Raw genomic sequence first — 16,249 nt, forward strand, 5'->3', positions numbered from 1 at the left:
TGTGGCGACCCTCGCCTATTACACTATGTATTTTAGTCTTTTGTTTTGTAGATATATCATCATAATCATTGTAAATAATATGTAACACTCTGTATATATATAACTTCTGCTTTTCTTCAACTTGTAAATATTCTAACGAACTGCCTTTCTACTAACAGCATGTTAACAGTTTCTTTTCTGGATCTGACTTCCTGCCTTTTGAATGTATCTATACCTAACCCACATAAAGTATCCTATTTCATACTAACAAAAACCGATCGACAGAAAATTCTGAGAACGAAAGTCGACGGTTTCTTCTTTTCAAGAGCTGTACCCTAAAATAAAAAAAAATACGCATGTGCATATTCACTTTTCAGTTCGCTACATAATTTCTGCACCCCCAAAAACCAGTCTCTCTCAGCCATTCTTCATCTACCGACTTTCCGCTATTCTCTTTTACTCATCTTCATTTTCTGTAAAATAAATTCTCTACTTCTCTCTTCAACAAAGAGTTTTTCTTCATCGTCAATAATCACCCACAAATTGGTGACCCCGACCGAAAAACGCAAGTAAGTGAGTTTATTCGGAACGTGCGTGAGTTTAACAATTGCAAAAGTGTACAGTTTAGAATAGTATTTTATAAGTAATTAAACTTTAATCGGTAATTAGCAACTATCATAGTGTTTAAGTGTACAGAAGAAATTCAGCAACAACAATTAACCATGGCTACTGGACATAGTGATACCGCACAGACAGACATTTCCATCGACCGTGTAACAGTTAAAGTGCCACAATTTATAGCAGCAGATCCGGAACTATGGTTTTCCATACTTGAAAGTAGTTTCGTTGCTTCCGGAATNATTGATTTAAACAATTCTAATGATACGATATAAGTATTTTGAGGTTAAGAACAACAACAAAGTTGCAATAATATGTTTGCAACGTTCTCTTAAATCTGCTTTGCACGTGCAAGTCATTGATATGATATTGCTTAAATCACCCAGAATCACCTTACCAATTATATAACACGAATCACTTTTTAAATCCGAAGTTTGTAAAAAGTAGGCAGTAAACTTGACGGCATTTAAAGGCTCGTTTCCGGATTTGTTATTTCCGAATTTTATAATGTGATTGGCATTAAAAACACGCTCACCTTTGTTGTACCTGGTAGGAAAGTACATGCAAAATTTGTTCCACGAAACCCAGACTCGTCGACCGGTATGTTTACCTACCTACTTCCCTTATCAACCCGTCCGACAAGTTTCACCGTTACCAACAACAACCCCTACATGAGGCATATTTCGAAAACTAAATTTTATTCAATTCTTTTAATATTTTTCTTTTTTTCATTAACTGGTTTTTTGTCTAGACATCTATTTCCTTTTTTTATTTTCTATTTATTTCTTTACTTATTTCCCGCACTATAAATTCTATCTTTCTTTCAATTTCTGTTTTCTCTTCTAGTTATCGTACAGACTTGCTCTTTTTTTTTAATCCTAGGTTTTCGAGTATGCCACGTTCGTTCCCAGCATCATTTTTTTCATTTTTTTTCCCTAAGTACCCGTTATCTCACATTCGTTCATTCTTTAACCAATTTTACCCCACTTCATCACCCCACCTTCAACCCCTCTACATTCCACCCCTTTTCATTACCTCAGGTTGGTATAAATACTGGTCCCAGCGCAATCAAAAACCATCTCTGACATTCCACCCACCAGCGGCAAGGGAGAGAGAGATCCTAACCTCCGATCTACTAATCATCCTCTATTTTTTTTTCATGTGTGTTATTTCGCCTATCTCTGACATTCCACCCACCAGCGGCAAGGGAGAGAGAGATAGATATATCCTGTTCTTTTTGTCTCGAAGTTTTGTATATATATGTTGTATGGTTTCATTGTGTGTGTGCTTGCCGGAGTTATTTATATTGTATATTTTCTTTGTGTGTGTGCTTGTCGATTTATTTGTCATATTGTATATTTTCATTGTGTGTGTGCTTGTCGATTTATTTGTCATATTGTATATTTTCTATAGGGTATTTTGTGTGTGCTTGTATATCGAAACAGTGTGTGGTGTGCGAACTTGTCTTTTTTAATTTTTTTTTGTATATAGTATATAATTAGTGTCCATACCAAATAAATTAAGTGCACCGATGACGTGTCGTCTTTTGTTTTTATATCACCTTCAACGAAATTTCCTTTCCGAGGCTTGGTGTCAGCCCAATCACATGTTGTGTCTATACTCATCATTTTATCGTAATTTAAAAACTTGGAAGCACGGTACGCTATAGGAACTACGATAAATTTTCCCTAATCGGTGCCATGTTTTTAGTCTCCTCCCATTTGACGGATCCCAATTATACTAATTGTTTTTTATAATAAAATTATCAGTTTTCACCAAGTAGATGCTAATTCGATCATGTACATTTTCAATCCCAATTACACATCGGAAACCAACGATTTGTCCTATTTATGTACATTAATGACTATGGACAACGGTATTATACTACTTAGAGTAGTTTTATTCTGTAAGTAAATTAAACGGTAATGATAGCAAAGGCTTTTACATTACATATCTATTAAGAATAATTATTAACAAAAGGATTAAGTAATACCCCTGCTTTTATCGATGGATAGGTGACTAGTTTCTTTTTTTGTCCAAATTGGGAAATAAAATTTCGCCAAGAAATTTACCTTTGGGTGTATGACGATCATTTTGGTTTATAAGCTGTTTCATATGACGTCATTAAATTATTATGAAGGAAAATGTCAATTTTAAGTACCTCAATAAACTTACCATTGTGTTCATTTTTGACAATACAAGCTCAGAATGGAATTCTCTTATTCGTGGATGATAGTATCGCATTCCAGCGATTTCTATGCCAGTGTTGTTCGTCAATTTTCCCTCAAAATATTTCAAGTCCAATTCCATCTGCTCACTAGTAACACCAGTCATTGCAACATCATGACGAATTTCATTATGTAGATGCACAATAGTTTCCCTCTCTCTATCATTCAAAGGTAACATTTTAAAATATTCACCACAAGTTGCAGTAGGCCCACATTTCTAGATATAATTTTATAACTATTAGGATAAGATTATAACATGATAAAAACAAGTAACAGCAAGTTGATGTATTATGAGCGTTTCAGTCAAGTTGTAATACGAAATTGTTCTCTCAGCCTGTCAGCATCTGACTGATTTCATTTTTAAATATTTATTGTGTAGCTATGTGCTTAGCTAACTAAAGAAAGATCAATCATCCTATTTATACTACAGTATTTACATGGATTTATATGCGAAATTTACATTAAGCATTTTGATTCTCGTGCAACAATGACCTAGATTGGTCGATCGATATTGAAGGTAATTATGTGCATGTATAATGGATTATTACATTTGTACACCCTAATGATGAATGATATTGGTCATCCTGCTCTGAAGTATTTCGGGAAGTGCATTCGAAGTCCTGAATGAATTATTTTTATTGACTGTGAGGCGCCGTTGTTGGTGATTGTAAGCACGAAAGTGAGTTGTTACATTGTCCTTCTGACATGATGTATACTGGCATAAGTCTGTGAACAGATACGGTTTTTTAGCTCTTTTAGGTAGTTATACAGTGAGCATGTAGCCGTTCCTGCTGTTTGCTTGTCCCCATATCGTGTTCCAGATACAAGCCGTATCAATTACGTAGGTAGATCGTCTGCAATAGATCTGTAGGTTCGGCAGAGGTAGGAATTTACTCGGTAGGCTTATTAATTTTTCATATACCATGTCAGAGGCTGTTGCTTTCAGGCCATCTTTTCAGGCTATTCGGATGCCTAAGGTGCTGTGGAAAGAATCTGAGTCCAGCTGTTGTTTTGATAACATGTTGTTATAGTCTTCAACTAACAATGAAATCCGTTGGACTATTTTATTATCTGTAGGGTGGTATGCTGTGGTAGGGATGTGTTTGATATTCTTTAGATAAGACAGTTCATTGAAGAGTTGAAATGTGAAGCAGTAATGGTATCGTTCAGAGTAGGACATCACGACGATAGATATACGAATGCCTACCAGAGTGCGTTGAGGAATGTAAATGACTTAAAATGGCGAAACGAAATGATGAGGTAGAGAATAGTCTGGCTGTTCCTGTCGTATGTTTGTTGAAAATGAGCTATGTGATTGCCTAGAAGAGCATTGGTCAGTTAGTTAGTTATCCGTGAAAATGATAAAGTCACGGGCTTCTGAAAATGTCGGATGTGCTTAATGATATATAAATTGCTGGAAGTTCTCGATCGAAAGCGCTTTTGTCTCCACGTTGGAGAGTTTGCTAGTAAAGAATGTGAAAAGCTCCTAGTTTTCATCGTGGTATTTTTGTAACGCAGCGTCTAAGCAGCGATCGAAAGTGAAACACAAAATATAGATAATGCTGCATTACATTGGTTGAGAATGGTGTAGGAGACTAGTTTCAGGAAGTTGTTTCATACTCAATTGGAATCCGTCGTCAGCTGTTTTGTTGTATCGTAGCAATGTGTTGCCTTTTAAGTTTCCTTGAAGCAATTTATGCGTGTAGGCAGCGTCCGACAAGACTTTCTTGTAAAAGTTTAGCATACTCAGAAATTGTCATACTCGTTTCGGCATGATAGTTTCGGATAATTGATGATTGTTGTCACTCTATCAAGTAAGGTGCGTATATCTTTCGCTGAGGCAGCGTAAACTAGATAGAAAACTTCTTTTTCGCCAAACTTTGGTCTACAAAATAGTACAGCATATGAATGTAACCGTATCAACACTGTTTACAGATATTGTTTCTACTTTTTTACCATTAAAAAGCGTAAGCTGTTGCTTTTTACAGTTTATCTGAAGCTCCATCGCTGTCTCTGATTGTACAACGAATTAAGTGTCTGCTAAAGTTTCAATAATTAAATTGTATTTTTAGTAACACATGACCTTTCAAGTGTGAATTTTGACCTTTCACACGTCGTGGTACATCATATCTTCAACATTTTCTTGTCCATACCGAATGTCCTGGCTTAATTGGGATGTAGAAGTAACAAAAGGGCTATGTGCCCAATTCTCGAAAAATGAGATAGTTCCAAAGAAAAGAACCAAATGCTCGAACACAAGATGGTAGATTGGTAGGTGAAAAGTAGCCTGAAAGTTGTTGGCACAAGCGTCACGTTAGTTGCTCAACAAAGGTGCTATCTACATAGTGCGTTCCTCTCTATTATGTATTTATTTGTTTGCTTTTCGAGCAATACAACTGAAGAATTAGTTTAAAATGAATACAAAACCTCGCAAAATGGGATGGGAAAGACTGAGTGACGAACAAAAGCGACGGAAAAATGCCGGGAAATCGTATGAAACGAGGAAGTGAACTACAGTAGTTGAAAAATGAAACCTAACCTAAAAATGAGTTTTCAACATTTAAAGGTGTTTTGTGAACATCAAAATGTGTATTTCATTTTACAGGCAACATGTAAATATAAATTTGATTGCAAGTCGTTAACTAACGTACAAAGATTGACCCTTTTTAAAAAATACTACGAAACCTGGCCTGACGTTCGTGAAACGTTCATCATGAAGTGACATCTGCCGAAATAAAAGCACAGGGTAAAAGAAGTCGGGCAGCAACCGTTGTGTTAGAGCTCTATCATCGAAAAGCAGAAGCAGCCATTACACTTATGAAAGTAGACATTGTATCCTCGCAAGTACTAAATAGCACCGTGAGTGTTTTCTCAATGGATTTAGTACAACACATGTTTGTACCACGTTTGACGCATTCCCACATGTTTTATTTGAGCCAGCTTTCGTGCTACAACTTGGACATCAACTTTGGAGATAACAAGTACTCCTACATGTACTTCTGACATGAAGGATTAGCAGAAAGGGCAGTCCTGAACGTGGGTATTTCATACATTACCTATTTGGAGTGACGACTGTATCGCCCAAAATAAAAATCAGAATAATTGTATTTATTTACATGTTTTTGGTGATTTTTGGGCTCTTTGACATATTGGTTTTGATAGACATCCATTTTAGTCGTTGTTGTAACAAAGTCAAGTATTCATATTTCTAGCGTTTCCAGAAATTTTGGCTGAGTTGTTGGATATGTTGTCATTGGGATAGCCGATTTGGATTTAGCTCGGTAAGATCCGGTTCCGGGATCGCAGTAAGTGGCATGCCGATTAGGAAGTGTCCGGGTGTGAGGGCTTCCGGGTCATTTGGTGAATCGGGAATAGGCAGGAAAGGACGAGAATTTAGGATTGGTTCAATCTGGGTTAGAATGGTATACAATTCTTCGTATGTCATTGTCATCTTTCCAACAATGCGTTTGAAATGATATTTGATAGACTTTATTCCGGCTTACCAAATTCCTCCAAAGCGCGGTGATTTTTGTGGTAGAAAGTGCCACGTGTTGATTGATTCGTACGAGAGAGCATCGCATAACTGGTTTTTAAATTTATTATCATGAAATAATTGATACAATTGTTTAAGTTCTCGATTAGCACCAACAAAATTGGTGCCATTGTCAGAATAAATATTTGTGATCCTACCTCTTCTAGTAATAAATCCTTTGAGTGCAGCTAAAAATGCCTTTGAGCTGAAGTCTATAATCAATTCGATATGCACGGCGTTTGTTGATAAACAAATAAAATGTGTAATATACACCTTAATACATATTCTGTCACGCTCTCGATCTTCCTATTAACAAAAGATCTGGATTGTTGAATTCTAATTGCAGGCAAATCAGCCATAAGCTGATGTGCTGCATTCGGCTTTGCCCTGAAAAATCTTACGCAAAAGCGTATAACACCTCTTACCATACTACAGTCGAAAATGGGCCAGTATTTTTCCCTAATAACTTATAATAACTTTGTAAGATGAAACTTAATGTTGAGTGAATTAATCAAGTTGCTTACTAAATCGGTTAAAAGTACCGCTCCGCAAATTTCTAGCCTGGATAGTAAAAGACTTTTGACAGGCGCGACTCGTGATTTCAAAGTCACGAGAACCTACCATCTAAATACACAGTTCGTAACATATACAAAAGCGTCATACGTCCTTTTAGAATCATCACAAAATACATGTAATTCTAAAAAAGTAATATGTGGCGACCCTCGCCTATTACACTATGTATTTTAGTCTTTTGTTTTGTAGATATATCATCATAATCATTGTAAATAATATGTAACACTCTGTATATATATAACTTCTGCTTTTCTTCAACTTGTAAATATTCTAACGAACTGCCTTTCTACTAACAGCATGTTAACAGTTTCTTTTCTGGATCTGACTTCCTGCCTTTTGAATGTATCTATACCTAACCCACATAAAGTATCCTATTTCATACTAACAAAAACCGATCGACAGAAAATTCTGAGAACGAAAGTCGACGGTTCCTTCTTTTCAAGAGCTGTACCCTAAAATAAAAACACATGTGCATATTCACTTTTCACTTCGTTACATAATTTCTGCACCCTCAAAGACCAGTCTCTCTCAGCCATTCTTCATATTAACATCTACCGACTTTCCGCTATTCTGTTTTACTCATCTTCATTTTCTGTAAAATAAATTCTCTACTTCTCTCTTCAACAAAGAGTTTTTCTTCATCGTCAATAATCACCCACAAATTGGTGACCCCGACCGAAAAACGCAAGTAGGTAAGTTTATTCGGAACGTGCGTGAGTTTAACAATTGCAGAAGTGTACAGTTTAGAATAGTATTTTATAAATAATTAAACTTTCATCGGTAATTAGCAACTATCATAGTGTTTAAGTGTACAGAATAAATACAGCAACAACAATTAACCATGGCTACTGGACATAGTGATACCGCACAGACAGACATTTCCATCGACCGTGTAACAGTTAAAGTGCCACAATTTATAGCAGCAGATCCGGAACTATGGTTTTCCATACTTGAAAGTAGTTTCGTTGCTTCCGGAATTACCCAAGACTCTACCAAGTTCGGGTACGCGGTCAGTGGTTTGGACCAAAAATACGCAGTAGAAGTGTGCGATATTATACTAAAACCGCGAAACGAGCGATCGTATGAGATGTTAAAAACCGAACTCATTAAACGAATGGGTTCGTCGCGCGAACACAATACGCGACGACTTCTAGAAAATGAACCGTTGGGTGATCGAAAACCTACGCAATTTTTACGGCACCTGCGGAATCTTGCTGGAAATGAGTTTCCCGAAGACATACTTCAAACACTTTGGGTAAGTCGTTTGCCAAAACATGTCCAAGCAATTCTAGTGGGACATAAAGATCTCACGTTGGATAAGAGAGCCGAAATTGCCGATTCCATTATCGAGGCTTATGGCACCTTCAATAATATTGCGGAGATGTCATCAACACCTACCGAATCAGCCATCAACAACCGCTTCGATCTTCTGGAGAACGCACTGACATCGGCGCTGCAAGAAATAGCGGCTATCAAGCTCAATAGTGCAGCCCCGTATCAATACCGTCGTTCACGCAGACCTTCACGCTCAAGTTCGCGTTCTTCTACTTCGCGATCGGTTTCGCGTTCACGATCAGATAGAGAAAGTGGCATGTGTTGGTTTCATTGGCGTTTTGGGGCAAACGCTAGGAAATGCGTAAACCCGTGCAGCTATCCCGGTAACACATCGGGAAACGACTTGGGCAGTCGTTGATGACGGCCGACGACCCCAGCCCTACGTCATCACGCCGTTTGTTCGTCGCTGACAACACATCACGTGTTAAATACCTCATCGACACCGGAGCGGATTTGTGTGTGTTCCCACGCAGTGAACTACCTGAGCCACGAGAAAGATCCAACTATGAACTTTCCGCAGCAAATGGTACCAACATCACTACTTTTGGGACTATCACAATAACATTAGACTTGGGCCTTCGACGACAATTTACGTGGAGATTCGTTGTCGCAGACATATCCAAACCTATCATTGGAGTCGATTTTCTCGCACATTTCGGTCTATTGGTAGATATGAAGAACAAGCGACTTTGGACTTAACCACCCATCTTATTTCCCTAGGTGAAGTAAATGAGTGTGAAATTCCATCGATAAAGACTATTTCCGGTTCTTCACCCTTTCTCGGTCTTGTGAAACAATACCCTGAAGTAACACGACCAGATGGGGCACCAAAATTAACGGCACACTCAACAAAGCACCACATAATTACCACACCGGGTCCCCCAGTTGCTCAGAAACCTCGGCGACTTGCACCTGAAAGACTAAAAAGTGCCAAACAACAGTTTGAAGCAATGCTGCGTTTAGGCATCGCTCGCCCATCAAAAAGTGCGTGGTCATCACCGCTTCATTTGGTGCAGAAGAAGGATGACGAGTGGCGCCCGTGTGGTGATTATCGTGCCCTAAACGCGCGAACGTGTCCCGACCGATATCCCGTGAAACACATTCAAGACTTTTCCCAGACTTTACGCGGTAAAAATGTGTTTTCAACAATAGATCTAGTGCGCGCATTGAATCAAATACCGGTCGCTGAAGAAGATGTGCCAAAAACAGCCATTACAACTCCCTTTGGTTTGTTTGAGTTTATGTTCATGAGCTTCGGGTTGCGCAACGCAGCGCAAACTTTCCAAAGATTTATAGATGAAGTGCTACAAGGTCTAGATTTCTGCTATGCATATATCGATGATATATTAGTCGCATCAACGTCATTAGAAGAACATCTAGACCATTTGCGAACATTATTTGACCGTTTAAAACAATATGGAGTTGTAATTAATCCAGCCAAGTGCGTTTTTGGACAAAACCAAGTCAAGTTTTTAGGCTACCTAGTTTAAAGCGATGGTACTCGTCCGCTCCCCGCGAAAATTGACGCGATTCGTGAACTTCCGCGTCCTAATACCATAAAGAAATTAAGACAGTTTTTAGATATGATAAATTTTTGTAGAAGATTTCTATCTAAAGCTGCTGAACTTCAGGCCCCTCTCAATGATTTGTTAAAGGGTAACGTGAAAGGTAAAACACCGGTTGAGTGGACTCCAGATACAATTCAAGCTTTCGAGGTCCTAAAAGAACAGCTGACACAGACAACATTGCTAGCTCATCCCGCACACGACGCCCAATTAGCAATATTCACCGACGCTTCCAACTACGCAGTCGGAGCGGTCCTTCAGCAGTGGGTAGACAACAGTTGGCAGCCCTTAGAATTCTTTTCGAAGAAATTAAGTCCTGCCGAGATGAAATATGCAGCTTATGACCGCGAGCTTTTAGCCATATATTTGGCAGTTAAACAATTTCGTCATATGGTAGAAGCACGACCTTTCACAATCTATACGGATCACAAACCTATAACTTTTGCATTTTCAAAGAAACAAAATCAATGTTCTCCACGTCAATTCCGTCATTTAGATTTTATTGCACAATTTTCTACCGATATTCGTCACATTTCTGGAGAAAACAACATAGTTGCTGATACATTATCCCGCATTGATGCAATAAACACATCAAATTTAGACTACCAAGCATTAGCAGCCGCACAAGAATCAGACGAGGAACTACAGCAATACCTGACCAATAACTCCACATTAAACATCAAACGCATTCAAATTCCTGAAACGGATACATACATTTTTTGCGACATTTCAACTGCTGCCGCTCGTCCATCCATTCCTCCAAAATTTAGGAAAAGTGCATTTAACACGGTTCATCGCTTATCGCATCCAGGAGCGAACGCAACAGTTAAACTGGCAACACAGCGCTATGTCTGGCCGTCCATTAAGTCCGACTGCAGACGATGGGCCCGGAGCTGCATACCATGCCAGCGATCGAAAATTTCCCGTCATGTATCGGCACCAACGGGAACCTTCTCATTACCATCGGAAAGGTTTGAACATATCCATATTGATATAATCATTATGCCACCCTCAGAAGGACATCGATATTGCCTTACAATGATAGACCGCTACACAAGATGGCCGGAAGCTGTCCCGTTACTGTACCAGGAAGCCGCAACTGTAGCTCGTGCCCTATATGAAAACTGGATCGTTCGGTATGGTACCCCACTCAGAATAACAACGGACCAGGGCAGGCAATTCGAGTCGTACCTATTTAAACAACTAAATAGTTTACTAGGTACATCTCATTTGCGAACAACGGCTTATCACCCTGCAGCCAATGGGATGATTGAACGAGTTCATCGACAACTCAAGTCTACAATAATGTGTCATGAAACACCTTCATGGACCCAAACCCTTCCCACCGTCCTTCTAGGTATACGTTCAGCGTGGAAAGAAGATTTGAAGGCCACCGCAGCTGAAATGGTATATGGACAAACATTACGTCTACCAGGGGAATTCTTAAGCGCCACACTTCCTGTGGGAAACATGCTGACTTCCACGGAATTTGTTAACGGCCTTCGGCAACACTTCAGTAGGTTAAGACCCCAAAAACAACGCCGTCACGGTGAAAAGGAAACATTTGTGTTCAAAGATTTGAACACCACCCAGCAGGTCTTCGTATGTCGCGGGGGGTCCAAGGAGATGCTACAACCACCGTTTGATGGTCCGTACCCTGTTGTTTGCCGGTCAGAAAAGACGTTTGTGGTACTCATCAATGGCCGTAACGTAACAGTAACCATTGACCGACTTAAACCGGCATACGTTGCAGTTGATGAGACAATTCCGTGTCATCCCGGTGTTATTAACAAAGATCCAATTCCATCTGAGGTTTCCCCTGATTATAAACAGCCTGTTACAAGATACGGCCGTCATGTGCATTTTCCCGACAGACTACAGATTAATTGTGTATAACATGTATATTTGTAGATATATATAACGATTTACACACTCACAATTTTAATTTGTCAATTTTAAATTATAGTTCGTTAACACTAGCAGGGGGGTACTGTGGCGACCCTCGCCTATTACACTATGTATTTTAGTCTTTTGTTTTGTAGATATATCATCATAATCATTGTAAATAATATGTAACACTCTGTATATATATAACTTCTGCTTTTCTTCAACTTGTAAATATTCTAACGAACTGCCTTTCTACTAACAGCATGTTAACAGTTTCTTTTCTGGATCTGACTTCCTGCCTTTTGAATGTATCTATACCTAACCCACATAAAGTATCCTATTTCATACTAACAAAAACCGATCGACAGAAAATTCTGAGAACGAAAGTCGACGGTTCCTTCTTTTCAAGAGCTGTACCCTAAAATAAAAACACATGTGCATATTCACTTTTCACTTCGTTACATAATTTCTGCACCCTCAAAGACCAGTCTCTCTCAGCCATTCTTCATATTAACATCTACCGACTTTCCGCTATTCTCTTTTACTCATCTTCATTTTCTGTAAAATAAATTCTCTACTTCTCTCTTCAACAAAGAGTTTTTCTTCATCGTCAATAATCACCCACAAATAGTTTCGCAAAACCATCGCGGAATTTCCATTCGTGCTAGTAGAGATTCTAATTTTGAACATAATTTAGCAATACGCTGTAAAGGTGAGGAGGGAGTGAACCGTCCCACTCTAATTTCAAACCCCATAATTTTTGCATTATCAGTTTAACGATTTTGATGATAGGAGATATTAGTCCTAATGGATCAAAAATTTGGCAGTTGGCTGATAATACTTTACGTTTAGTAATTTTGAAATTTTTTATAGATTTGAATTTGGTATTAAATTTGAATAAATCAGTTGATAGATTCCACCATAACCTTAATGTTTTTACGTCTTCATTGTCTTTAATGAGCACCAAATCTTCTTTGTTAGTCCAATCAGAAAGTAAATACGGTACATTTGAAGCCCATTTGTTAAGATGGAATACCGCGTCTGTGAGAACCATAAAGACCTCCTTTTTGATTTTTTCAGTCTTCTTTATGAACTGAGCGCCCTTAAGGAGATCGTCTACACAAAAATTCCTACATAGGATAGTGTGCACGATAGGATGGGTTTTGCTAACATCTACAGATGTTTGGTGGACTTCTAATAACTAGAAAAGGAGCACATTTCGTACCGTATGTTACCATACAGAGACGATATTCGCAGATCGGTTCATGAGGATCTGCGCGCCAAGAAATTCTCTGCTAATCGCAATCTCTACTATTAACTTCAATTTGTGGGTACATTTTGGTAATATCAGCAGTTAATGCAAACTGGTGGATGCGAAACCGACGTAATACAGAGAAAAGATCTTCCTGAATGGTAGGATCTTACATTAATTTGCCATTTAAGCTTTATTGATTAGTTATTTTTGCGGAACCATCAAATACAATTCTAACTTTAGTTGTCAAACTATCGTCCTCGAATATTGCATGATATGGAAGATAATGGACCTCATTTTGTTTTTTTTTTTCGGTTTTAACCATCTCCATGTGACCTAATGAAATATATTCATCTAAAAATTGATTGTAGTGTTGGTTTAGAATAGCGTTATTTTTTAGTCTCTCTTCTAAATTATAGAAACGTTTGACGGCATTGTTGATTGTTGCGGGTGTGTTGCTGGCCTAGATTTTTTCCTAAGGAACATTTAAACCCTCTTCGATAAAAATTAATTTAACGAAGTCGATATTTTAGGAAATAACGGTCGAATATTTTCTATATGTGGTCTTGTTAAAATGATAGAACGAGCAATAATAACTAATGTGATTTTCAACTTTTAATAAAAAACGTACACTAAAACTAACACCGAAAAAATACTTAAAGATACACTACAACGAATATACTAAAAAGATGATTGATGCTTGAACTTAATGCTTGAACGTAATGCGCTTATTACATATAAAAAATGCTTAAATATACAACAAAATATAGGGGGTGGAGGTAAGTTAGTGGGGTGTTTTTGACCTTAAGCTATGGTTAGTGACTACGTAACTACAATCACAAAATTGTTTGATGATGGGAAGATCATCGACCCATCTGGTGACCAACACGAAGGGACGTTACCTGCCGAGGAAAAACCTACATAATATGATGATAAAGTTCCTTTGTTGTAGGCACGTATTTCTAAGTTTAAACTGCGAATAACGAAATTGTTTTTTCTTTATTCAAACGATACATCATGAATTGCGCTCCAACAGTCATATCTCTAAAGTTTCTAATGTGAATGTCGGGCTTCAGCGGAAGGCATACTACAAAATGTCCTGTTTCGTTTCTTCGGCAAGTAATTTTAAAATGTGTTTCACAAGCATTCTCCTCCATTGAATATTATTATTAATTGTTTGATCATTTATGTTTTCGATTTCCCAAAATCTTGATTTTTAATTTTCCAGATGAACAAAACTGTAATGTCTATTATTAACTTGATTATTAACTGTTGAACCTTCTATGATCCAGCCAAAATGTGTTTTTTGGAGATTTAAATATGGACCTAACTTAACTAAGCTAAATTGATGTTATTTGGAATATTGAATTGGGTTTTGTTAAATGAACTTGCTAGTAAACAATCGATTAACATTTCTAATGCAAAACAAGTTAACTGCTGAATAAATAAATGGATACATGATTTTAGTTTTACATTGACGGATTGTTTAATCTGAGATGTGTTATTCCTGGAATAGTGAAATTTACTTTCTAAATGGGCAGATCCAAATTTTTGCACAATTTTTGAGAAATTAAATTGAGTTTAGACCCGGCGTCTAATAATGTCCAACAAGATTGAAGTTGACCTTTACGGTCATATACTAAAAGTTGTACTGTTGATAGTAATACTTGCCTATTAGGAACAGAATTGGAGAAAGAATGACCTACGATGACAGAAGTTAAAGGAGTAGTTTTCTAACGCTTCAGTTGTTTCTGAAGTTGTATCGGGTTTTTCAATATGTAACATGGTTGCATGTTCCATTTACGACAGGAACTAGCATAGCATTCGCGTGTTTTGTGGTTGGTTCGGAAACAATTAAAACAAAAATTTGTCTTTTGAATAAATTTAATTCTTTCGGTTACTTGCATTTTGATAAACTTCTCGCATTAATTGATAAAATGCTTACCTTTACATAAAGGACAACTAAGAGTTTAGTTTTACGTAAGTATTTAATAAATGTTGCCTTGCTTTTGGAAAAGAATAATTTTTTGCATTTTTCTGAGTTTCTACAGTAGTTGGCAGCGATTAGATAAAAATTTAATTTCTTTTTTCTTATGAAATATAATTTTGTATTAACTAAATGTACATATTAATAATCACTGTTCGATTGGTAAATTGAAAATTGTGAGTGACCGAAAGTGAGTGTTAAATGAGTCCAATAAATCGCCTTAAATAACTCGAAGAGTCCTTTTGTATAGTCGAAACGCAACAACGTATTAACATGCCCCTGAATAATGAGACGTTTGTTTTGAAATCGTTCCCTTAATAATTGCCAAGCATTTGTATAGTTATCGGCCGATGCAGTTAACGAAATGATTACATGAGCAGCCTCAGAGGTAACACACATTTTAGGATAATGGATTTTTTTTATCTTGGTTAAATTAAAATTTCATAAATAACTGAGTTAAATAGATCATAGAAAGACAACCCTTCTTCGTAATTACCACTAAAACGAGGTAGGTTAATTTTCGGCAGCTAAATATTAACGTACCAACGCAGACGTCTACGGGATAAATGCTCTTACGTAACATGGTTACGCAAACTGTCTATACATAATTTAACTAACCTCTCTTTCGCAAACTGTATTCTTTATAGTTCCTGAAATTCCACAATAATATTCATCCTCGTCACAGTAGTAATTAGGATTCGATGTATCAGTGGTGTAATACACAAAACCTGACCTTTTCTTTGTATCAATGACATTTAAAAATAGATATACTACAACAACAATCTTTATCATACTTTTCACGGACATTATATTGACATGTGCCTACAACAAAGTGCATGCTACTTCGATTTCTTTTTTCACAAGGAATCTAACCGTCTTATGAAGTATGTAATGTCCCGTCTTGTTTTAGACGGACTACGCGCCTAATTAAATTTGCATAGTTAGTTAGAAAGAAATGATAAGAACTCAGACTTGGTTTATCGGTTTATTGGCTTGATGTTATAACAAAATTAGTTGTTTGGTTCTTAATCGGTAATTTACTGGTATAAAAAATGAATCTAAATTGACTGGTTTAAATGATGTATGAATATTCTACTGGTTTTACTGAAGGATCAATCTTGTCTCTATATAAAAAAAACTTTTGGGTGTTTCATTCCCACTAGCTGGTGGGCGGGCAGTCCCACCGGACTACGCCGGAAGGTAGGGCGGAAGGCCCTCTTCAGCCTATTTTCAGGAATCGTGGGAATGAGTGGGTGGTGGTTCGGGTGAGAAAGTTGAGACAGACGAAATGAA

At 37.4% G+C, this 16,249-nt stretch overlaps 1 protein-coding gene across 1 annotated transcript in view; it reads right to left on the reverse strand.

The window, feature by feature from the left end:
- LOC108739360 overlaps nucleotides 1-15,763 on the reverse strand; it is a 51,327-nt gene extending 35,564 nt beyond the window's left edge. The window contains exons 1-2 of the mRNA XM_025975727.1: nucleotides 15,575-15,763; nucleotides 2,773-3,042 (exon numbers count right to left, since the gene is read on the reverse strand). Coding sequence (XP_025831512.1) covers nucleotides 2,773-3,042; nucleotides 15,575-15,763 — 459 coding nt within the window. The remainder of the gene's footprint in view (nucleotides 1-2,772; nucleotides 3,043-15,574) is intronic.
- Between the last annotated feature and the right edge of the window lie 486 nt (nucleotides 15,764-16,249).

This window comes from Agrilus planipennis, unplaced genomic scaffold (assembly GCF_000699045.2).
Source record: "Agrilus planipennis isolate EAB-ADULT unplaced genomic scaffold, Apla_2.0 scaffold171, whole genome shotgun sequence".
Taxonomy (NCBI): domain Eukaryota; kingdom Metazoa; phylum Arthropoda; class Insecta; order Coleoptera; family Buprestidae; genus Agrilus; species Agrilus planipennis.